The sequence below is a fragment of the Sciurus vulgaris genome (assembly GCF_902686455.1).
Source record: "Sciurus vulgaris genome assembly, chromosome: 1".
NCBI lineage: Eukaryota > Metazoa > Chordata > Mammalia > Rodentia > Sciuridae > Sciurus > Sciurus vulgaris.
Window position 1 is genome coordinate 50,271,128 of NC_136461.1, and position 25,179 is coordinate 50,296,306.

General features: G+C 37.9%; 1 protein-coding gene across 9 annotated transcripts in view; it reads left to right on the forward strand.

Annotated features, from left to right (window-relative positions):
- The first annotated feature begins 539 nt into the window (after positions 1-539).
- Positions 540-25,179, forward strand: part of PATJ (PATJ crumbs cell polarity complex component) — a 399,437-nt gene continuing 374,797 nt past the window's right edge. For 2 of the 9 annotated variants that reach the window (XM_079103586.1, XM_079103583.1), the window contains exons 1-5: positions 546-715; positions 11,353-11,409; positions 11,508-11,674; positions 13,098-13,292; positions 14,699-14,838. In XM_079103586.1, the coding sequence (XP_078959712.1) occupies positions 11,388-11,409; positions 11,508-11,674; positions 13,098-13,292; positions 14,699-14,838 (524 nt within the window). In that variant the 5' untranslated portion in view covers positions 546-715; positions 11,353-11,387. Of the gene's footprint in view, positions 716-1,870; positions 1,970-11,352; positions 11,410-11,507; positions 11,675-13,097; positions 13,293-14,698; positions 14,839-25,179 lie in introns of all 9 variants that reach the window. The other 7 variants (XM_079103581.1, XM_079103582.1, XM_079103580.1 and 4 more) reach the window with 7 other exon arrangements.

Here is a 25,179-nt window from a genome sequence, read left to right on the forward strand (position 1 = left end):
TATTGTAAAATGAAATACTTTGACTGGTACAGTAAATGTGATAACGTATAAGTTACCAACTTGCATATAGTAAGCCAGTACTGCTGGATTAGTTCTTTTTAAATTAAATAAGAAAATAAAAACTCCTACAATTCCACTTAGGACTTGTGTGTTTGTGTGTGTGTACGCGCGCGCGCTCGGCGCGCTCGGGATTGACACTTAGGAAATTTTGTTGTGTCAGCAGATACAGAAAACACAAGGGGAGATAAGAATATGGGAAATGAAAAGGGTCAAAGGACAAGGCGCTAAGTGTTTTTGACGCCGTGGTTTCATCAATATCTTCCCTCGATTTCCTTGGTTTGGGGTCTCGCTCTCTGCCCAACCCCCTAACCACACCTGTCCAGCATCTCCCCACCCGGTCAGCGCCAGCTGCGCTCACCGCGAGGAATTTCATCGGCCCCCTCTGTCCCCACCCCCCACCCCTCAGGCTCTTTAACATCTTTTCCTAGTGGAACTGCACCTAGAGACAGGGAGGTCCGCTGGCCTTCCTGCCGGGAAGCGGCCTCCTCAGCCCAGAGTATCTGGTCCGCCGCCCCGCCCCGGGCGGGGGAGGGTCCGGCTAGGGGAGGGACTGCAGGTGAGGCGCCCTCACCCTGGGCCTCTCATTTCCGCCCAGGTGAGCGAGTGCGGACGCCGAGCCCTTCAGGGGCTCCCACTCGCGCCTCCGCAGGACCAGGTAAAGAGTGGGGTCCCAGCGGTGAGGGCGCGCTCAGCACTCCGCGGGCCCCGGCTCCCCGAGGCCGGCAGGGACCGCTCCTCGCCCGCCTCCCCAACCTGCCTTCCCCGCTCCCGGCGCGCCTGCCCGGAGTGGGTGGGCCGGAGGCGGCGGACGCCGCGGGGCGCTCGGAGGGGCCGCGGCGGGTGTAGGGATCCTCAGGGGTTCCGCTGTCGTCCCTCGGTCCTCCTGCGTTGGTCCCGGGTGACCCCAGCGCGGACCCCGCCCCGCCGCGCAGGCTCGCGGTAGGCCCGGGGCAGGGGAGCCGCCCCGTCTCCGCAGGCCTCGCCGGCCTCAAACCTCGGCCCGCTGCGCTCTGAGACGCGGGGATCGGATTGTGCACCCAAATCTGTGCCTTCCGCTGCGCCCCCAGAGCTGGGCGGAGTCTTTCCCTCCACTGGTGACTGTGGAGGGGGTGGACAGGTGGTGCCCGGGCTCAGGAGCCCGAGAAGGAGCGCGGCCCGGCCGCGGGCCGACGAGCGACTTGGCTCCGGCCAGGTCTGGCTCAGGGTCAGGCCAGACTCAGCCAGCCCCACTGCGCAGATCTGGAGGACCCGGGGGAAAGTGCTCTGGCCTACAGCCTTTGGGGAAATTACTGGATTCCTGTTTGAAGTGAAGCTCAGGAAAGCATTCCCAACAGCTCCTTCCCATCCTTCAAAGCACCCCAGCCCCCGGGGTACACCCAGCAGGCCGAATTAATCTCCCCCGGGTGTGTTCAGTTGGCACTGTATCCTCTCCCCATAAGACTCCATGACAATTCGGATTCGAATTGTCTCTGTGATTGAGGCGCCCATATAGGGCCTGATTTTCCAGATTGCTCCTCACCTGCGTTTGGGGTCTGTTCTTAGGTAGGTGCGTAAACACCTCAATCTTTCCTTAATGAAGAAGCCTTCGGACACCTAGAAGGGAAATCTGTTTCACTGAGGGTAGTAGACCACATTGAAGGCGGGCTAAGCCCCTATTGGCTGCCTGTTCTTTTGCAAGCGTCTGGTTTAAAGGAAAGCGCGAGAGGAGGGAGTTTAAAAAAAAAAAAAAAAAAAAAAAAAAAAAAAAAAAAATATATATATATATATATATATATATATAAACAAAAACACAAGTCTGTTTATTTTGCAGAACCAGAAAATGTTAGGTGAGGTCGTGACCCCTAGTTAAAATGGGCTTTATGTTTCTGGGACCCTGATGGCCTTTATAAGGATAATCAAAAATTTTAAGGTAATTAGAAAGTTAATGATTGTGAACGTGAAAGGTAATTAATGGATAGGATTTATAAAATGAGTTCCAAAGAGATTTACCCTGTGTAGTTTAGATGCTTTCAGCGGTCACAGAATATGGGATTATCAGAAAAATAGTTTTGTTTAAAAGTGAAAAGAAATTGTATTGAGCGCTCATCTATGTTTAACAGTGCCTTAATAAGTTCACTCAGGTATTTAAATAGTCTCTCTTTTTTGATGGTTGTGCTGGGAATTAAACCCAGGGCCTTATGGATGCTGAGCAGGTCTGCCACGAGCTGCAACCCTAGACCCTTAATATTTTTATAACTACGAAGTTAGCATGTTCATTGTAGGGAAATTGTAGAGAATTGTCAGAAGAGCAACTCACAGGTACCCAAAAGCCCATTCACTACTGAAAGAAAATCACTAATAACACTTTTTCCATTTGCATTTTGAAGTTAGAAATATCTGTGTGTTTTCTTATATGAACTCACTTTAAACTCACTTGAGACTTTGAGAGAATGGTTTAGCACTTCCTAGTCCTTAAAATTGTGTTTTTACTTAACAGCATTTAATAATTATTGTTACACAAAGGAGTTCAGTTTGTTTACTTAATACCTTGCTCAATTTGATGGTAGAGGAAGTTTTTTTGAGAAAATAGACTATTCTGCCCTGATACTGAGATTGCAAGACTATGGCTATGTTTTTTTTTTTTTTTTTTTTTTAAACTCAGGGGTTTTCATGGATGACTTTTGTTAAAGCTCCCATTTTAGGTTCTGGTGCAAATGGATGGAAATTTAGTGCCTGCCATTTCCCTTTCTTTTATTTTCAATTATTTTTGTGGTGCTTGGGATCAAACCCAGCACCATGGGCTTGCGAGCAGGTACATACTCAACCACTAAGCTATAACCCCAGCTAATATCATTTCTTTTAGTAGGTGGGATGTATCAGTGCTGAAGAAATAGAGCCCACTTTTTTGTTGTTTGTACAGCTGTGAGGCCTGTACAATTTGAAGACATGGAATTAGGCCACTTACCATATGAGTTTTGGCAAATAGTTGGATTCTGACCCTCCATTTTCCCATTTGTAAATGATCTACTGAGATTTGGGGGAGGTGGAAAGGAAATAATGTTTAAGAATGTGCCTTGTAATTGGTAAACTATTATTCTCCCAGTTTTACTCCTCCATTCTGAGGTTTAATTCTGAAAGAATTACGGAGATACAATCTTTTTATGGGTAAAGCGCAACTCTGTTCTCTCTGTGTTCTCTATAAAAGGTATAGAGACCATATGAACTGACAAGTCTTTTCTGAAAACACTGAGCAGGGATCTTTGTGAAAAGGTCTAGGTTAATACTTCCAGTTAACACAATAAACCACTCCTACATGTGACTACTGGGCTCTTGAAATGGGACTATTGGTTTTTAGATATGCTGTAAATGTAAAATACACACTAGATTTTTAAGAGATTTGGTTTAGAAATAATTTAAAATACCTTCACTAATTTTTATATTATTTACATATTGAAATGATTATCTGTATTGGATTAAGTGAAATGTATTTAAAATTAATTTCTTTTTTTTAACCTTTTTCATGAGTCTACTAGAAAATATAAATATGTGTCTCACATTTTTGTTGAGTACCACTGGGTTAGGATTCAGTGTGTTTTTATCCTTAAGAGTTCTTAAGATGGTTTGGTTTACTGAAGCACTTACCCTCCTGTATAAACTGACTTTTTAATTCTAGCTTATAGGCCCTCTCTCTGTAACCTCCTCTTTTGTATTCATTGCATTGGTGAAGAATTTTTTTGTTCAGTCTTCTCACAAATGACTCTTATTAATTACACAGTAAAATCACAGTTAAAACAATTTATAAACCTTCTCAAAGTCCCCAAAATATCTTACATTATTTTGATTGAAAAGAGATGTTATGATTTGTTGAATTGTATACTGTGAGCTAGCTGAATGTTTTGTAATACCTCATTTAACCTTTTCGACTACAAATGTGATGTAATTTTTATTAACTTTAAAAAAAATTTTTTTTAAACTATTTAGTTATTTTTATGTGGTGCTGAGGATTGAACCCCGTGCCTCACACTTGTGAAGGGAGGGCTCTACTACTGAGCCACAGCTCCAGCCCTTTATTAACTCTTTTAAAACTTTTTTTTTTTTTTTTAATAATTCTTACTAACTTTGTTATGAGAGGAAGGTGAGATAAGTGAATATTGAGAGTCAGGTTGACAAATCTCCCCCACCCCCAAGTTAACTCCCTCCAATTGCAAATTTTTTTGTTATTATTTATTTTTGAAATTGTATCTCCTATGTTGCCCAGGCAAACTCCTGGGCCCAGTTGATTCTCCTGCCTCAACCTGTTGAGTGCTAAGGTTACAGATGTGAATGATCATGCTCGGCTGTACTTTTTTTTTTTTTAATTTAATAAAGTTCATAGAGTACAGAACCTCCATAGCTCAAGAATTAGTTATCAGAATAGATACTTAGTACTTAGTTTTTTTTTTTTGGTACCAGGGTTTGAACCCAGGGACACTTAACCCCTGAGCCACATTCCCAGCCCATTTCTTTTCTTTCTTTCTTTCTTTTTTTTTTTTTTTTTTTTTAATATATATTATTTAGAGACAGGGCAGGGCCTTCCTAAGTTGCTGAGGCTGGCTTCGAACTTGTGATTCTCCTGCCTCAGCCTCCTGAGCCACTGGGTTTACAGGTGGGCACCATTGTCCGGCAAGATATTTAGATATTTAGTTCTAATCCTTTTTTTGTGTTGTTGCTTGTGGGAGAAAACCGTCACAATGAGGAATGTGGGAGTATACTATGAAGCAGTTTAACTTTTTTCATGCAAAATTGGCCAAGTTACAGGGAAAGTATGGATATGAATTGATTCATAAAATTAGCATCTGGCTAACTGAATTATTCCAAAGAACTGAGTCAGTTTTTGGTTCCAATTTTGAATTAACATGGTAACTTTCAACTTCGATTTCAACCTTCCCTGAATGTTCGGTGTCAAGTGAACTTAAGCTTGCATATGGCTTAAGCATCTAGCCCTAAATGTTAGTATATTTCTGGAATTTATATCTGCTTCCAAAATTCCAGGAATATAGTGTTTTGACAGTGTTTTAGAAAGTATTTTTGTATTTAAGGATTTTTGAAAGACCTTGATGATTTGGTAGGAAGCCAAGGCTAGGACACCTGAATCTGTGTATATATGGCAGCAGATGTATTTATTTGGAGTCTTGGTGGGGAAACACATTGCTCTTTGGCTAGGAGTTTGTTTTCCATTTAATCAGTACCTCATAAAGACTGAACATTGAGGACAGGGAATGATAATTAGGTGAATCCTGAGCTTCACTCTTCAAGGGAAGTGATAGAAACTTAAAGCTGTTCCTGGACTTCAATTTTTGAATAACTTCTGAAATCATGACTTTATACTTAATGGCTCAGTGATTCTTTGAACCGTCTAATTCATTGTGCTCTGGGAAATTTCCATTCAGGAGTCGTGTGCAGTCTAATTGTAATCTGTTCAATTCACACGTGCAGTTAGAAGCTGAATACCTGTACTTTCTCTAGGAAGTAGCCAGAATCTTTTTCTTCTAAACTTTCAAGATAAATGAATCAGATGTCTTGTTAAATCAGTGGGAAGTTATATTCTTGTGAGTTACTGGAGGTCAGAAGAGTGTTTCTCTGGTCCTTAATTTGCCTAAATTCTTGATCTGAGTAGATTAATAAATCTTTTCAAAGAGTTTCCTTCAAGCAGAATTTTAAATTAAATTTCTATCTGTGTCAACTTTTTTTTCAATTATTCCATTAATTAGGGTTGGCTAAGGACATGGATTTTTCAAAAGCCACAATATTATAATAATTTCCTTCAATCAAATCTTACGGTGAATCAGATATGAAAAATTCATGGCCTAAACTCTCTTGATCAATGATGGAGTGGAAACTGCTGAGCACGATAAACTTCTTTTAAGGCTGTTGTGACCATGAGGACAGTGCTATGCTGTGGCATTTTAATGTCTAACTATTGTCGATTGTAAGTAGCCATTGACCTGCTGGACTCTCCTTTACAATGTTTAAACAAACTTGAAATTCCCATCTATAAGCCCTGTTAGTTTGTTACTCAATATGTTAAATTTGGTTAAAGATTCCCTATGATAATACCATAAGAGAGAAACAAGTTCCATTTAACCCTGCTGGGTGTTTAGCTGTGGAGATTACTTGCATTTCTTCCTTTGTCTTTCATTTACTCTTACAGCTTTAGTCCCCTTTCCTAGTTGTTACCTAAAACCATGGAATTACAGCAGTTTTCTGTGCGTGTGCACCTGTGTGTATTTTTTTCTTCTTTTTTCTTTACCTTTCTGGAGATTAAATGAGCACTTTGTGCCTGCTAGACAAGCATTTTACCCCTGAGCTATACACCTTCAGCCCAGCATGTTTTCAGTGTTCTGGAAATGTGTGTTTAAAAAAGTTAGAAGACAATTGATCAATACTCTTATCAGAATTACTTTTTAAAAATAGAAATCTGAACTCAATACTTCCTTACTTAAAAGCCTTTGATTACATCCTGTTGCTTCCAGGATAAAGACCAGTCTGCTTAACATTATTCAGAAGGACTCTTTCAAAGCTGCCCATCTAAATTATTGCTTCTCATACTAAAAGTGAAAGGCTGTGGTCTCTTCTCTTCAGTCTTTCAAGGTCTGATATTTCTGTAGAAGAAATCATGTAAAAAATGAAATATAAAAAGATATACAAGGGGCTGAGGTTGTGGCTTGGTGGTAGAGTGCTTGCCTAGCATGTGTGAGGCACTCGGTTCAATCCTTGGCACCACTTAAAAATAAATAAATAAATAAAAATAAAAGTATTGTGTCTATCTACAACTAAAAAAATATATATATACAAAATATAATGTCATTTTTTAAAATTACTAAATAAAACTGACATCTTTTGCTTTGCCATTTTGCAGGAAGTTTTCTAAATGCTAACTTACGATTTTGATACTTATTTGTGGGCCAAGCATCAATTTGTAGTCCATATTTGGAACACTGGTCTAAACTACTTTTTCCCTGCTTTTTGCTACATCTAGAGACCTTCACTGGGTTATTTAGAGCCATGTATGTGAATATGTACACGCACACACCCCACTGAAATCTACAAAGAAAATATATTTATTTTTTGGTATAATTGTCATCATCTGCTGACCAAACTTGACTTGTTATCACATGACTATGACTTTTTAAAGAAATCGGATTGATTAGCGGGGAGGATTTGTCTCCTTCCAACCAATTATTCTTTTATATTTGATTTTGAATCACGAGACATCTTTTTTTGGGGGTGGGGTTAACAGATAAGTTCTGAGTGATGTACACAGAAATATTTTCCTAAGGGAAGCTTTTTCTGTCCTGTGACTCTCTAGTTCTATACTCCTTTAGTTATACAAATAGAAAATGTTTGAATATCCCATTTTCCAGCCAGCCATGTCCTATAAATGATACATTCTCAAAAAGCAGATATTTACAAAAAGCAGATATATCCTGACATTTTAAAATAGGGGACTTTGTTATCTATCAGCAACTTTAAATGTGTTTGTTGGTAGATCTGTTTTGAGGGGAATCCCTCAAGTTGAAAGAGTGGGCCACAGGCCAGCTGTAAATGTTTCCTCCTCACTTCCTTTCAGTATACTCAGACCTACTTTATTATTTTAATGACTGGTAGTTTAAATTTTTCAAAAGTTTTGCCATTAAAAACAATGCAGTAGCTGGAAACTGGTGGCACATGCCTGTCATCACAGCAACTTTGGAGGCTAAGTCAGGAAAACCCCAAGTTCAAGGCCAGCCTGGATAACTTAGTGTGACCCTGTCTCAAAATAGGGCTAGGAACATAACTCAGGGATAAAGCACCCCTGGGTTCCCTCCATAGTATGAAAAAAAAAATGTAGTAAACATGTTTGTACATACAGAATGTTCATTTGCAATTATTTCTTTAAGAGAGACACTCAAATTCTGGGTGAAAGACAATGAAAATTAAGTGTATATTAATATATTTATGGACTCTGCTAAATTGTCCTCCTAAAAGATTATGCTGATTTATACTCCAGTCTGTTTTTCCATGACATCTGGAGTACAGGCTATTGTTGATCTTTAATAAATTAATAAATGTCAAGTTTATGGCATCTTACTGCTTTATGTTTTAGTTGCTTTCTTTATTTTAGAGCAGTTGATATATACATTACCACCAAGCTGCTCTTGTCACTGTTTTTGGGCTGTATACTGTTATTGAAAAGGACAGTGCCATCCTGGCTGTTTTCTGTTACTCAGTCACCTGTCAATGGGTAGTTGTAAGAGTTTCAGGAATGAGGGCTGGGATTGTGACTCAGTAGTAGAGCACTTGTCTAGCACGTGTGAGGCACTGGGTTCAACCAGCACCACATAAAAATAAATAAAATAAAGGCATTGTGTCCATCTACAACTAAATATATATATATAAAAAAAAAAAAGTTGCAGGAGTGAGCACATCAGAAGCAACTTGAGATGCCCTGTTCAGCATTTCTTTTGAGGGTTCCCATTGAATCTATCCATGCTGATGACATCCCTAACGGTTTTTAGTATGCTTTCTTTGTGGCTTCAATTAGAAGATAAAGATCTCATTCAGCCACTGTATCCAGATTGATGTAAGAAAATTTTGGTTGTATAATATTCATATTTCTTTGGTTCATTTCAACAGTGTCTCACTAGTAAAAATGATTGGCGACAAAGAGTCATTTTGATCATAGCAAAGGGAATTGTTAGCCTTTTGAGCCTTGATTACATTACATTTTAGGCTAATTTGAGCAAATGACTGGAATTAAAAATCATCATCCATGAAGTGCTGTTTTGGGTGACTTCCTTCTGGAAATTCAGATGACTAGTAAGAGTCTAGGATCATTTGTACTGCTTGGGATTTTTCTTTTAATCTCCTATAAAATCTTACACTTCATTATTGTACTGGGGATTTACTTATTGTTATTGTTATTATGTACTGAGGATTGAACCCAGTGGTGCATAGTCACTAAGCCACATCCCCGCCCTTTGTATTTTTTATTTTGAGACAGGGTCTCTCTTACAAGTTGCTCAGGGCCTCACTAAGTTGCAGAGCTAGCTTCAAACTTGTGATCCTACTGCCTCAGCCTCCCATCACTGGGATTACAGGTGTGTACCACCATGCCCAACTGGTACTAGGAATTGAACCTTGTATATGTTAGGCAAGTGCTTTACTATTGAGCTATATCCCCAGCCTTTTTTTTTTTTTTTTTTTTTTTTTTTAATTTTTTAAATTTTGGGACAACATGTTACCAGATTACTTAGACTGGCTTTGAACTTGTGATCCTCCTGACTCAACCTCCTGAGTAGCTGGATTACAGATGTGTACCACTGTGCCTTGAATTCAGATGTTCCTTTCCAGCTCAGGTTCCTTTAAAAAAAAAAAAAATTTATTAAAATAAAATTTACATGCAATGATGTATACTCTTTAATAAATTTTCATAAATGTATATGTCTATGTAAATAGTATCCCAATCAAACCATAGAACATTTCCTTTATACCTAAAACCTCCCTTGAACCCCTTCCCAGTGTAGGGGAGGAAAAATATCTTTTCCTTCTATGTTGTTGGGTGGGGCCCCTGTAATAATAAATTAATAATAAACCAGGTGTAGACACAGCTGTAGGCCCAGCTAATGGGGAGTCTGAGGCAGATCCCTTGAGCCCGGGATCCACCTGGGCAGCAGAGACCTGTCCCTCAACCCCAATACCTCTCTTCAGCAGCACCTATACTGGAATCTATGAACAATGCAGAGAGGATTGTCATGGCCCCTGTGCAAGGATGACACAACAGATTTTTGAAGCATTCCATATAAATGAAAAAAACAATAAAAAAGCATATAAGCTGGATTACAGATGTGTGCCAATGTGCCTTGATTTCAAATGTTCCTTTCCAGCTCAGGTTCCTTTAAAAGTTTTATGTTTAATATAAGTTTTATGTGAAACAGGAATCTTCATAAGGAAATGAAAACTCAAAGAAGCAGTTAAACCTCAGTATTTTAATATTAGTTTTGATGAAGAATAGAGTTGTAGAAATACACACAATAAGTTTGAATCCCAAAAATAGTATGCTGGGGGTCTAGGGTGTGTGGCCTAGCACATAGTTGGCATGCACAAGGGCCTGGATTCTATTCCCAGTACTATAGAGGGGGAAAAAAGGAATGCTGGAGGAAAGAAAACTGACATGACTCCATTCACAGGAAGCTGGATAGCTCACAACACTAACCATAATTACAGACTCGTTTACTGGAGCAAGGTGGAAGTATTGACGAGTGATGGGGTTCAGACCATGTTGCCCGCAAATAATGTATGTTGGCAGGTTGACAGTCTTCAGCTGAAGCAATGTGAGAAATAATAGATGCAGGAAAGACCTCCCTGGAAGCAGGTCATAAGCTCCTCACCTGAGAGGTGGTCTCCTTCCTGTGCCCGGAGGACAAGAGCATCTTTTGTCTCCAAAGATGGGCACACAAAGAAGGCTCAACAAACAGGCCTAAGTCTCCTCCGGTTTACTTTCAGCTCATACCCTGTTGCCCTATCACATTTTTTAATAATTCTCTTTATCAAAACTCGTATTTAAATGCCCAGGTTTAACTGCTTCTTTGGGTTTTTATCTCCTTGTGAAGACTCCTGTTTTATGTTTTTCCTTTTTTATTTCTGAATATTTATATACCATTTGTTTATCCATTTGTTATTAGATATGTCAGGTATTCTAGTTTTGGGCTTTTATAAATAAAAATGCTATGAACTTTGATGTACATATCTTTTTGTGGACATATATTTCATTTGGGTAGATGATTGTGAATGGGAATGCCAGGTTATATAATGTGTATTTTTAACTTTATAAGAAACTACCTTTTTGGGGGCTGAAGATGTGGCTCAGTGGTAGAAGGTTTGCCTGGCATGTGTGAGGCCCTGGGTTCTACCTTCAGCACTGCATATAAATAAATATTTCTGTTTAAAAAAACAAAACAAAACAAAACAAAAACCTTCTTTTCTATACATTTGAAGAAAAACTACCAAATAATTTTCCAAAGCAATTGGGCATTTTACATTCCTGTTAGCAATATATGATAGTTTTAGTTGCTTTGCAGTTTTGTCAACACTTGGTATTGTCTCTTTTTTGTTGTTTTTAAAATTAAGCCATTTGAATGGACAGGTAGTGGTACCTCACTGTGGTTTTAATTTAAATTTCACAGGGAGTTTTGATGAAGAATGTTTTTAAAGTCTTTTTAATTATTCTATAGGACTATAGACCTGTTTACACTAATAGAATTCATTTTTGTATTTAAATTTTTTTTTTTTTAGGTTTCTTTAAAAGTGATTAAAGTAATTAATCCGAAATGCCTGAAAATCCTGCCACAGGTATAGTTGATAGTTCTGTAATGAAATTAATTAATAATGAACAAATGGAATATGAGATAGTATTTAACCTGTACTCTGGTTATCCTTCTTCAACCAAGATAAACTGCAGGTCCTGCAGGTCCTTGATCGCCTGAAAATGAAATTGCAGGATAAGGGTGACACGTCACAGAATGAGAAGCTGAGCATGTTTTATGAGACACTAAGGAGCCCTCTCTTCAACCAGATACTCACGCTGCAGCAGTCCATCAAGCAACTGAAGGGGCAAGTAAGTGAGCACGGGAGGTCTCTGTGTTGATGTGTCAAACTGGCAAGGACAGACAGGAGACAAAGACAAGCCGTCTGTGACAGTCTTGTCTTAGCCAAGACGAGACTGGGACCTGCAGCCTGTGGGTAGCTTTAGCATGGTTAGTTTTAAAATGTTGATAATCAAGCTGTGTGTGGTGGCTCACACCTATAATTCCAGCAACTTGGGAGGCTAAGGCAGGAGGATTGCAAGTTCAAAGCCAGTTTCAGCAACTTATTGACATTAAAAAGGACTGGGGATGTATCTCAGTGGTTAAGTGCCTCTGGTTCAATCCTCAGTACCAAAAATAATAAATAAATAAAATGTTGATAATCGATTTTATGTTGAGCTTTCATTCCAATTTTTTTTAAGTATATGTGCTGCCGAACTATGTTGAGCTTGTTTTTTGTACATATTACATATTCAAATGTGTAAAAATCAGAATCTTTGAGGACTCTCAACATTTTCTTCATAATTATAAAATAGTGGTTAACTTAATTTTTTTTTTTCTTTTGGAACTGCGGATTGAACCCAGTACCTTGCAAATGCTAAGCATGTGCTCTACCACTGACCTATATCCCCAGTCCTTTTAATTTTTTTACTTTGATTCAGGATCTCACTGAGTTACTAAGGCTGACCTTTAACCTATGTCCCTCCTGTCTCAGCTTCCTCAGTAGTGGGGATTATAGAGGTGTACCACTGCTCCCAGGTTCTTAATGTTACCTTTATTCCATTGTGTTGGCAGTTGTATCAGCCAGTGATATTTTAAAATTCCTGTTTCTTTTCATTATAGGAATGTTTTCTTTGTACTAATGTTTAAGTGGCTCTGTGACTCACTTGCTATTAATCTTGTGCAGGTTGCTTAACCCCCGTGTGCCTCATTTTTCATGTTCACAAAAGTGAGATGATATTTCATAGAGCTATTGTCAGGATTAAACGATATTATAACATGCAAGGGTCTTGATACAATCCTTAGCCCTTAGTAAGTATTCGGAAAGCACTGTTGTTGTTATTGTTGTATATACATATGGATATACATTTTTTGGCTTTGCACATGGAAATATGCAGATAAATGCCAAAGGGCTGAGTGTCTTGCACTTAGGTGACTGGATGTATCTGTGTATGTGAAGGATAATGAGATGTTAGTGCACATCCTACCGAACTGGGATGGTCATAGAAGGCAGGAAACGAGAGCAGATTTTAAGGTATTAAACATTTTATATCATATTAAATTTAGAAATTCTAGCCTTATGAACACACAGATTCATGTGTATGTACTTTATTTCATACACGTTTAACATTCTAATTATACCTGTAATGAGCAAAAGAGAATATGTAATAAATAGAAATAAATTTCTTTTCTGAAAGTTTCTGTTGATGGTTTTCTTGTTTTTCTCTCCACCAGCTCAGCCATATACCCTCAGATTGTTCAGCCAGCTTTGATTTTTCTAGAAAAGGTTTGTTAGTGTTCACGGATGGTTCTATTACAAATGGGAATGCCCACAGGCCCTGTAATAATTTAACTGCATCTGGGTTGTTTCCTTGGACTCCAAAGTTGGGAAATGAAGACTTTAACTCAATCATTCAACAGATGGCTCAGGTAAAGTTATATGTTGTCATGGGAATATTTAGCTTTATCTTTCCTGTTTCAGGTTTGAAAAGAAACCCATTCTTCTTGTCTTAATGTGTCTTACGTATTTTGTTTGCTTGTGTTTTTATGTAGATAGGAATATGCACCCTTTTTTAATCTGTGTATTGGAATTTTGTTTTAAGATCACACAAGAAAATGTCCATGTGTGAGGTAAAGAGAATTTTTAGGAAAAGACTTCAATTAAACAAATCTCTATTCATATATAGAAGGAGATTTATTTATTTATTGGCACTTGGGATTGAACCCAGGGGTGCTTTTACTACTGAATTACATCCTCAGTCCTTTTGAATTTCATTTTGAGACAGGGTTTTGCTTAGTGGCCCAGGTTGGCCTTGAACTTGTGATCCTCCTGTCTCTGCCTCTGAGTCCCTGGTATTATAGGTGTGTGCCACTATGTCCAGCAGGAAGAGAATTCTTATGGTTTTGATCACAAGAGGAAACCTTGAAACAGTTTTTAATTTTATATTAAAACAGAATTAGTAAGAGTTGGAACTAGTATAATTTGGAAAATATATGGAAACTATTTGACAGCTGTAGCCCCTGCTAATTAAAAATTAAATAGTTGGATTTTTGAATGTTTTGGTTGTTCACATACATCTAATAAGAGTCTTTAAAAATGAAACTTGTGTTTGAAAGTTAAAAATAATCTGTTTGAGATGTGATATTTAACTAGTGTTCTGGACTTCTGTTTTTGGCTTAATGGTTCTAGACCCTTCATGTGATGATCTTGTTAGTTGATTACATTTATGAAGTTCTCATATTATAAAAGCAATTATTAGCAAAAGTAATAAAAAAACCTAGCTTTCACAGGTAGAACCAATTTGAATGGTGACTTTCCACAGTCTTTTGACTTGATCCAGTAAATGGAATATTCATCACTATAGAATTAAAAACAGAACCCTAATGAGTTGCTGGTTTTATCTAGGTTTAATACTAGTATGTTTTTTATATATCTAATCTACTTTTCCTCATTTAAAAATTGTATTTTGCATTGAGAATTTAGGGAAATTCAATATAAAAAGTAATTTAGAATTTACTGTGGGAAGGGGCATTTTTCTTAGGCGTTCTCATCCAGCTTGGGATTCATTGCAGAATGTGAGTAAAGTGTGAAAATACCTCTTCAATTCCCTGAGGTTGTAGTGCTGTGCATTTTTTTACATTCTACTGAAAATAACCAAGTTACAGGAGTTCCAGGAATAATGTATTACTGAAATGCTGTTATTTCAAGTTTATTTGGTTTTATAGAGATAAAACCTTTAGGTCTTAGGAGAAGCAATTCCAGATCTGTGGAAAAGGTGCATTGGTTAAATGTAGATTGTTGACATTTATATTTTTCTTTTATCCCCCTATATTAGGGCCGGCAAATCGAATATATAGATATAGAACGACCTTCAACTGGAGGCCTTGGATTCAGTGTGGTGGCTCTTAAAAGTCAAAATCTAGGAGAAGTTGACATCTTTGTGAAGGAAGTACATCCAGGGAGTGTAGCAGACAGGTAAGGGTGATGCTCATTTTATACTTCGCTAGTTTTTTTCTGATAACTCTGAACACATTATTACACAAGTATATAAGAAACTAATAATAAAAATATGAACAATAGCAGCCAACATTTCCTTTGCTCTTCCTGGGCATTTGTCAGGCCTTTCATGGATGTGTTTTCATCCACTTGTGGCTGTAGTCCAGAGGCATACGTGTTACTACTCCATTTTATAGATGAGACAGCTGAGGTTTAGATAGAGAGGGTCAATGGTTTTTCTATAGTCACAGAGCTATTAATGCTGGGACCATTATGTGATTCTAACACTAACTGCAACGCAGCTAATGCTCTTTCCACTCCATCACTCTCTCACCCAATTGGACATGATATTTAGCTGCGTTCCGATCACTAGGCTGGTAATCTTTTTTTTTTTTTTGGCACTGGGGTTTGAACTGAGGGGTGCTGAGCCATACCCCAAACCTTTCTGTATGTTTTTATTTAGAGACAGGGTTTCATTAAGTTGCTTAGGGCCTTGCTAAGTTGCTGAGGCTGGCTTTGAACTCATGAGCCTCCTTGCCTCAGCTTCCCAGCTGCTGGGATTGTAGATGTGTATCACTGGATGGGAATCTTGACATTCACATTCTGTGTACTATATTGTTTATTAAATTTAAGTGCATAACAAGTTTTTTGGAGGGTTATATCACACTATTGATTTATTATGCTTACTGTTAAGATGCCCCTCAAGTCTATATTATCTTTCATATTAATTGTATTTGTTCTGATTTTTAAGAGATATGTGCTAACCTTATATTTTATGTGGTTTGATTTCTGGTCTTTGGTTTATTATTCATAAGTAGTACCATTCATATGTGCCTGTTAAAAGCAATGTCACAGTATGCGATTAAATTAAATTCTCAGTCAGTAATATAATTTTGAACTTACATTCTCTGTTTATGGTGATTACTTCTAGTTTCCCCAATTCAAATTGGATATAATAGATTTTCATGATTTTCCATCTTTATTCTGCCATCTAATGCCATATTTCCTCAAGTATGTTCTGTGGATCCATAGTGGTGGTTAGATATATTTGAGAAACTCTATTCTGTTCTTGGATACTGGGTGCATATAGGGTGATCTTACAATTTATTGTTCAAGTTGGGATGATTTTGGGTTGAGGTGGTATGCTTTTAATAATGAAACGGAGGTAGTAGACATAAACTTGAACTCCTCGTAGTCAACATAGAATATACCTAGACTTAAAATTGCGTACCATTAAACTCATTTAATATTGGTTAGCCAACTTTTCTTTATAATTCACATTTTTTTCTTTTACATATTGGAATTTAATTAAAATAACACAAACTTAATTTTAAAGTACTACAAAGCCATGACTGTTATTCACAATGTTCTGCAACCATTCCCATTCTTTAATTGCAGTACATTTCCATCACCTCAAAAGGACCTTTTAACATACCCAGTTTCTTCCTCCCTTCATCCACTGGCAAGCACCAATCTGCTTTCTTTAAAAAACATCTATTAATTTCTTTAGAACACCTTGAGAAGTATTAATCTCATGTATTAATTGTCCTATTATTGTGTATTTGATGTTTAGATGCATGAATGCTCTTGATGAAGAGTTGAGCAGCATTCCCTGGCATGGGGGTTAAGTCCTCACTGTAGATTAACCTTCCAGTACCATAATCTTCAGGCACATCTGTCAGTGGTCCATACAGTTGTCCCTATTTCCAGCATCATCATCTTCATTCTGTTATATGATCATTGAGAGAAGCTGTCTTACTCTGTTTTGTGCTGTTATAATAGAATACCTGGGACTGAACAGTTTATAAATAAGAAATTTATTGCCTTATTGTTCTGGAGGCTGAAAAGGGCAATGTCAAGGTGTTCACATATGACAGAGGTCTTTATGCTGCATCATTGTGTGATGGAAGCCAGAGGGTGAGAAGAACAGGAAGGAAGAGATCAAGCTTGTCCTTTTGTAAAGAACCAGTCCCACCCATGAGAGTGATTCCTCACGTCCTGATTGTCTCATAAAGGTCCCACCTCTTTTTTTTTTTTTTTTTTTTTAATTTGGTGCTGGGAATTGAACCCAGGGCCTTGTATATGCAAGGCAAGCACTCTACCAGCTGAGCTACATCTCCAGCCCAGTCTCCACCTCTTAATTCTGTTACCATGGCAGTTAAATTTCAACTTTTTTTTTTTTTTTTTTTTTTGAGAGGACAAACATTCAAACCCTAGCAGCAAGCTTGCCATATACTTTGTTGACATGTTACTGTCTAATGTGTCTATCATATTTTCCTGATCTACCATATATGAAATCAAATACTTGCAACCTTTGATCCTGAGGGCACAGAAATAGAATCAGCAGCTGTGAGACAAAGTTATTTTATTAGAAAAGGAAAACTGAGCCCATGCATTGGCACACGCCTGTAATCCCAGCAACTTGGGAGACTGAGGTAGGAGGATTTGTAAGTTCAAGGCCAGCCTGGGCAACATAGGGAAATCCCTACTCAAAATTAAAAAAAAAAAAAAAAAAAAAAGAGATCCTACAGCTGCCGCTGCACTAACCCCCATCACTGCCCCATCTCCAAACATGGTTGCCTGCAGTCACCTCTGCACCAGGCTGCCCCATTTCTAAATGCATCAGCCTCCATCTTGGGACACTGGCCAGGGCCTAGAAGCTCAATATCAAGGTGTCTGCAGGTTTGCAGCTGCTACCGTCTCAGGATGCACTAGGGCCTGGAGGTAAAGGTGCTTGTGGGTTTGGATGCACCTGGGGTCTTCCTGCTGGTGTGCTGGTAGACAATATCTTGCTACAGAGATGGGAGGGAGCTGGGTTCTCCCCAACTCTGCAAGTCCTGAAGCATGCAGGGACAGACAGGGCTGGTTACAGTGGGTCTGAGGTTGGAGGAGGTGTGAGGGCATCCTGCTCTCAGTTTGCCCAGCCAGCTGGTCTTGCACCTACTGGGTTCCTGGGGCCCGCTTGGACCAGCACTCACCAGGTCCCACGTCAGTCTGGCACTCAACAGGACCCTCTGACCCCCCCAATCCCCAGTCTCCCAATCCCTCCCTACCCACCAACTCAGTCCAGCACTCACAGCTATGTGGTTGGCCTGAAGCTCTCAGTGCCTGGTCTTGATCTGCCCAATACAGATAGCTCTCCAAAATAGGCATACAGGTCCCAGTGTTCAGTCCTCAGAACACCCTGGGAGAGAAGTGCCTGATATCTTGATAGGAGCTATTTGGTTTAAAGCTGTATCTTGTTTGCATTGGGTGCTGTTAATGTTGATCTCCCCTTTAATGGTGAGGAACTGGAAACCTTTAGGGACACTGTGAGTCTACAGGGTAGAAACTGTACTACCCACATCCACACTGCTAGATGGGAAGATACACAAACAACATGAAAAACCAAAGGAACAAAGTGCCTCAAACAAACCAAGATGTTCCAATAACAGAATCCATTGATAACACAGTAGAAGAAATGTCAAAGAAAGAGTTCAGAATGTACATATTTAAACTGATTTGTTACATAAAGTATGATGTAAGGAGTGAAATCAGAGATGAATTTCAGGAAGTGAAAGATCACTTCAGTAAAGAGACAGATGATGAAAAGAAATCAAGCGGAAATCCTCGAAATGAAGGAATCAACAAACCAAATTAAAAATTCAGTGGAAGGTATCACCAACAGACTAAACCACGTGGAAGACAGACCCTCAGGCAATGAAGACAAAATACATAATCTTGAAAATAAAGTTGACAACACAGAGAAGATGGTAAGAAACCATGAAAAGAACTTTCAAGAATTGTGGAATAATGTGAATAAACCAAATTTAAGATTTATCAGAGTAGAGGAAGGTGTGGAGATACAAACCAAAGCAATAAACAATCTTTTCTTTGAAATAATATCGAAAATTCCCCAAACCTAAAGAATGAAATGGAAAATCAAATACAAAAGGCTTACAAGACACCAAGTTTGCAAAAATGCAACAGACCCACACCAAGACATATTACAATGAAAATGCCTAGCATACAGAATAAGTATAGAATTTTAAAGGCTGCAAGAGTATCAGATTACATATAGAGGGCGACCAATTCAGATCTCAACTGATTTCTCAACCCAGACCCTCAAAGCTCGGAGGTCCTGGAACAACATACACCAAGTTCTGAAAGAAAAGGGATGTCAAGCAAGAGTTTTATATCCAGTAAAATTAAGCTTCAGATTTGAAGATGAAATAAAAACCTTCCATGATAAAAGTTAAAAGAATTCACAGCTAGAAAGCCTGCATTATAGAACATTTTCAGCAAAATATTCCATGAGGAGGAAATGAAAAAGTGAAAACCAGCAAAGGGAGGAACTACACTTAAGGAAAGACAATTAAAGGAGAAACTAACTCAAACCAGAAATAAACCACAATGACCAGGAATACAAATCATCTCTCAATAATAACTCTGAATGTTAATGGCTTAAACTCATCGATCAAAAGACATAGACTGGCAGATTGGATTAAAAAGCAAGTCCCAATAATATGGTGTGTCTACGAGACTCACCTCATAGGAAAAGACATCCACAGACTGAAGATGAAAGGATGGGAAAAAACATATCACTCACATGGACTGCATAAACAAGCAGGGGTTTCCATCCTCATATCAGACAAAGTGGACTTCAAGCCAAAGTTAGTCAGAAGGGACAAAGAAGGACATTTTATACTGCTTAAGGGAATTATACATCAATAAGACATAACAATCGTAAATATATATGCCCAATGGAGCATCTGCATACATCAAACAAACCCTTCTCAATTTCAAGAATCACATAGATCACAACACAAAAATACTGAGCGACTTTAACATACCTCTTTCACTACTGGATAGATCTTCCAAATGAAAACTAAATAAAGAACCTATAGAACTAAATAATACTATTAATAATTTGGACTTAATGGACATATATAGAATATTTCATCAATGAGTGAATATACTTTCTTCTCAGCAGCACATGGATCCTTCTCTAAAGTAGACCATATCTTATGTCACAAAGCAACCAACTCTCAGGAAATACAAAAAATAGAGACACTACCCTGCATTCTATCAGATCATAATGGATTGAAATTAATGATAAAGTAAAAAATAGAAGCTACTTCAACACCTGGAAACTAAATAATATGCTATTGAATGACAAATGGCTAGCAGATGAAATCAGGGATGAAAGGAAAAAAATACTTAGAGGTAAATGAGAACACCAGTACAACATATCAAAATCTATGGGACACTCTGAAGGCAGTGCAAAGAGGAAAGTTTGTTGCATTGAGCTCATACATTAAAAGAATAAAAAGTCAACTAATAAATGACCTAACATTACATCTCAAAACCCTAGAAAAAGAACAAATCAACACCAAAAGCAGAAGACAGGAAATAATTAAAATCAGAGCTGAAATCAATGAAATTGAAACAAAAGAAACAATTGAAAAAATTAACAAAAAGTTTCTTTGAAAAAATAAATAATACTGATAAACCCTTAGCCACAGTATTGAAGAGAAAGAGAGAAAACTCAAATAACCAAAATTTGTGATGGAAAAGGAAATATTGCAATGGACACTACTAAAATACAGTAGGTATTGAAACTGTTTTGAAAATTTATACTCCAATAAAATAGAAAATCTTGATATTGACAAATTTCTAGAGACATATGACCTACACAAACTGAATGAAGACGACATATACAATTTAAATAGATCAATTTCAAGAAATGAAATAGAAGACACCATCAAAAGGCTACCAACCAAGGAAAGCCCAGGACCAGATGGATTTTCAGTGAGTTCTACAAGAACTTCAAAGAAGAATTAATATCAATACTCCTCAAATTATTCCATGAAGTAGAAAGGGAAGGAACCCTTCCAAATGCATTCTATGAGGCTAGAATCAGCCTGATACCAAAACCAGATGAAGACATATCAAGGAAAGAAAACTTCAGACCAATATCCCTGATGAACATAGATGTAAAAATTCTCAATAAAATTCTGGCAAATCACATACAAAGACATATTAAAAAGATAGTGCACTAGATCAAGTGGGGTTCATTCCAGGGATGCAAAGGTTGGTTCAACATACAGAAATCAAATGTAATTCAACACATCAGTAGACTTAAGGACAAGAATCATATGATCATCTCAGTAGATAGAAAAAACATTTGACAAACTACAGCTCACATTGAGGATGTAGGGAAAAAAGGTACATTCATACATTGTTGGTGGAACTTCAGATTGGTGCCACCTCTTTGGAAAGCAATATGGAGATTCCTGAGAAAACTTGGAATGGAACCATCGTTTGACTCAGCTATCCCACTCCTCAGTTTATACCCAAAGGACTTAAAATCAGCATACTACAGTGACACAGCCACATTCATGTTTATAGCAGCTCAATTCACTATGAAACCTACCTAGGTACCCTTCAACAGATGAATGGATAAAGAAAATGTGGCACATATACACAATGGAATATTACTCAGCCTTATAGAAGAATGAAATTATGGCATTTTCAGGTAAATGGATGGAACTGGAGAATATCATGGTAAGTGATATAAGCCAATCCCAAAAAACCAAAGGCCAAACGTTTTCTCTGATAAGTGGATGCTGACCCATAGTGGGTCGTGGATAGAGAAGGATGAAGGAACTTTGAATTATGCAGAGGGGCGTGAGAGGAGGGATAGGGAAGTGGGGATGGGAAGGACCATAGAATGAGACAGACATTATTACCCTGTATACATGTATGAAAAAAACTTTTTAAATTAAATAGTTTGAACTCATGTTCAAAACACTAGAAAAACTAGGGATAGTAGGAACATACCTCAATTTTGTAAAAACCATCTATGCTAAACCCAAGGCCAATATCATTCTAAAAGGGGAAAAAAATGGAAATCATTCCCTCTAAAAACTGGAACAAGACAAGGATGCCCTCTATCACCATTTCTATTCAACATAGTCCTGGAAACTCTAGCCAGAGTAATTAGATGAAAGAAATTAAAGGGATAGGAAATAGGAACAGAAGAACTCAAACTATCCCTATTTGCCAATGATTTGATTCTATATTTAGAAGATCCAAAAAAACTCCACTTGAAAACTTCTAGAATAAATAAATTCAGCAAAGTAACAGGACATAAAATCAACACCCAAAAATTAAACTCATTCCTATACATCAGTAATGAATCTAGTGAAAGAAAAATTAGGAAAACTAATCCATTCACAATAGCCTCAAAAAAAAAAAAAAAAAAAACCAAAAAACAAAACACTTGGGAATCAATCTAACAAATGAGGTGAAAGATTTCTACTACAAAGACTACAGAACACTAAAAGAAATTGAAGACCAGAAGATAGAAAGATCTCTCATGCTCTTAGATAGGGAGAATTAACAATGTCAAAATGGCCATAGTACCAAAAGCATTATATAGATTTAATGCAATTCCTATTAAAATCCCAATGACATTCTTCCTAGAACTAGAAAAAACAATCATGAAATTCATTTGGAGAAAATATGAGACTCAGAATAGCCAAAGCAATCCTTAGAAAGACAGTGAAGCAGGAGGCATCGCAATACCAGACGTTAAACTATACTACAGAACCACAGTAGCAAAAAAGGCATGGTATTGGCACCAAAACAGACATGTAGACCACTGGTACAGAATATAAGACACAACAAAAATGACATCAATGCAGTTATCTCATTCTAGACAAAGGACCAAAAACATTCATTGCAGAAAAGCTAGCCTATTCAACAAATGATCCTGGGAAAACTGGAAGTAGCAGAATGAAATTAAATCCCTGTCTCTCACCCTGCCAAAAACTCAAAGTGGATCAAGGACCTAGGCATTAGACCAGAGACCCGGTGCCAGCTAGAAAATGTTTCTTTAATACTGGAGAAATGCTTCACAAGCAGCATTCTCAATTCAAACACATTTTAAAATGATGAAAATTTGTTATGCATGTAATAGAAAACTATAAAGTATAGAAATATAAGTAAAAATACAAATCTCAAGATACTTGGAACTTTCTTTGGAGATGTGCTGGAGATTGAACCCAGGGGCCTTATGCATGCTAAAAATGTGCTCTAGAACTGAGTTACACCCCAGTGCTAAAACATTTGAACTTTGAACATCCTGAGACAACTGAGAAATACATGTTTTCTTTTTTTTCAATTCTTGGGATCAAACCCAGGTTCTCACACTTGCATGTACTCTACCACTGGACTACACCCCTAGTCTAGAACGTCTTCTTTTTGTAAAGATAAGTTATAAAATATATACAGTTTTACATCTTATTGTCACCTTAATATGTCATTCCTAATATTAGTAAAAGATTTTTTGGTGGGTGCTGGGGATTGAACCCAGGGCCTTGTGCATGCGAGGCAAACACTCTACCAACCAAACTATATCCCCAGCCCAATAAAAGATTTTTGAACATTTTTAATGCTACATGATTTATTGTGAAAAAGATTATTTTAGTATCAAAAGTTGAAATATAAGCTGGGCATGGTGGCACCCACCTGTAATTCCAGATATTTGGGAGGCTGAGGTAGGATTGAAAGTTCAAGTCCAACCTTGGTAACTTGGCAAGATCCTATCTCAAAATTTTACAAAAGGACTGGGGTTGTAGCTCAGTTGTGGAGTGCCAGTGGGTTCAATCCCCAATACTGCCAAAAAAAAAAAAAAAAAAAAAAGAATTTTTTTTTTTTTTTTTTTTTTTTTTAATATTGAAGTTGCTGTTTCCACGGGAGATTCCAAAGCATAAGTCCTTGCCTCCAGGAAACTTAAAATCAAATAGGGAAGGACTTAGCTAACTCTGTAGGCAGCATGCTTCAGTACACCTGGTTCAGTGCACTGTGGACTGCGGTATGAGACTCAGCCAAATGGTGAAGGGTGATTTGAATTTGGCTGCGCAGAGTAAAAAGGTGTTAGATGTGGAGGGAACCGTTTATACCAGAGCAGGAAATGCCAGACATATTTGAGAGAGAAGTCATATGTCAGAGTAGTTGGAGAAATCGTTTGTATGGGCAGAATCCAAGTAGGAAGAATACTTTGGGGAAGAACATTGAGGCTTTCAAAGACCTGCCAAGTTTACCCTCTGTCCTAGGGACCAGTATTCATGATATTATGATCCATGACAAGCTTTGCTGGCCTGCTATGAATTGAGAAAAAAACGAAGGGGGGGGGGTCCAATACAATGGACTCTTCATAATTCAAAATGGTATTCACGAAAAGGATTATTCTATTCTGAAATAAATTCCTTCCTGTAGTTTAAGAGGTAAAAATGTTCCTTTATAAAACAGTTGTGACAGGAGTTTGTTTTCGTTGGTGCTTTCTTTATTGTTCAATAGTAATAGCTGTTCATTACACATTTTTGAACTTGGAAAATACCAGCATGACCTACAAAAATAAATCTGATGGAAGTTTGTGAATTAGATTTTAGGTGTTAGGGCAAGGATTCCAACTGGAGAGTAGGAATGGAAAGGAGGAGATAGTTGGATCCAAAAACAGCAAAGGACAAGGAACAGTTGGGGTACTACTGCTCAGCTGGCTGGAATAGTATCTCAGAGGTACTTGGAAGATAATAAAATCAAATGCAGTAAATCAGGGCAGTAAATCGTAGGCTATCCTTAAAAATGCATGTTACCATAGCAGGTAATGGCTATGCTTCAGAGTGAGACTTTTCAGATAAGGTGCTCAGCTTCTCTGAGCTCAAAGTTTTTGTATGTAAAATGTAACTAAGAGTGTGAGGATTACATGAGATAATGCATGTAAAGCACTTTACACAGTACTAATATCAGTCGATATTAGAATAGTACTTTTTTTTTTTTTTCTTAGATATTTGGTTACTTTTTTTTTTTTTTTAATTGTCCTTTTTGCCTTTTTAGTGGTTGGGAGATTGGTTTGGGAGAGAGAAGGGATTAGATACAGATTTGGAAGTAATTACCATGGATTTTCTGGGAGTATTTGGCCTCTACTGAGAAGTGGTAAAGAAGGAAAGACAATGGAGATGGGGTGAACCTGTTAGTGGGGAGCTTTTGGTGAAGTTCAGAAAATGGTTATCCTTGTATGGTATGGATGGAAGTCAGATTGGAAAGGTTCCAGCAATATAGGGTTCATGTAGTATTCACACTCACTAACCCTTGGCAGTGGGACCCTCTAAAGTGTTTTGGTTTATTTTTCTAGCCAACTGACTTACAGTGTGTGCATGTGTGTGTATGTAGGGATGTACTAGCTAATGAGTACATTAGTTATTAAGTGTTATGAAAAGCCACTCTGAGCTCTGTTATTATCTAAATAATTATTCAGGTAAATGTATCAAGTGA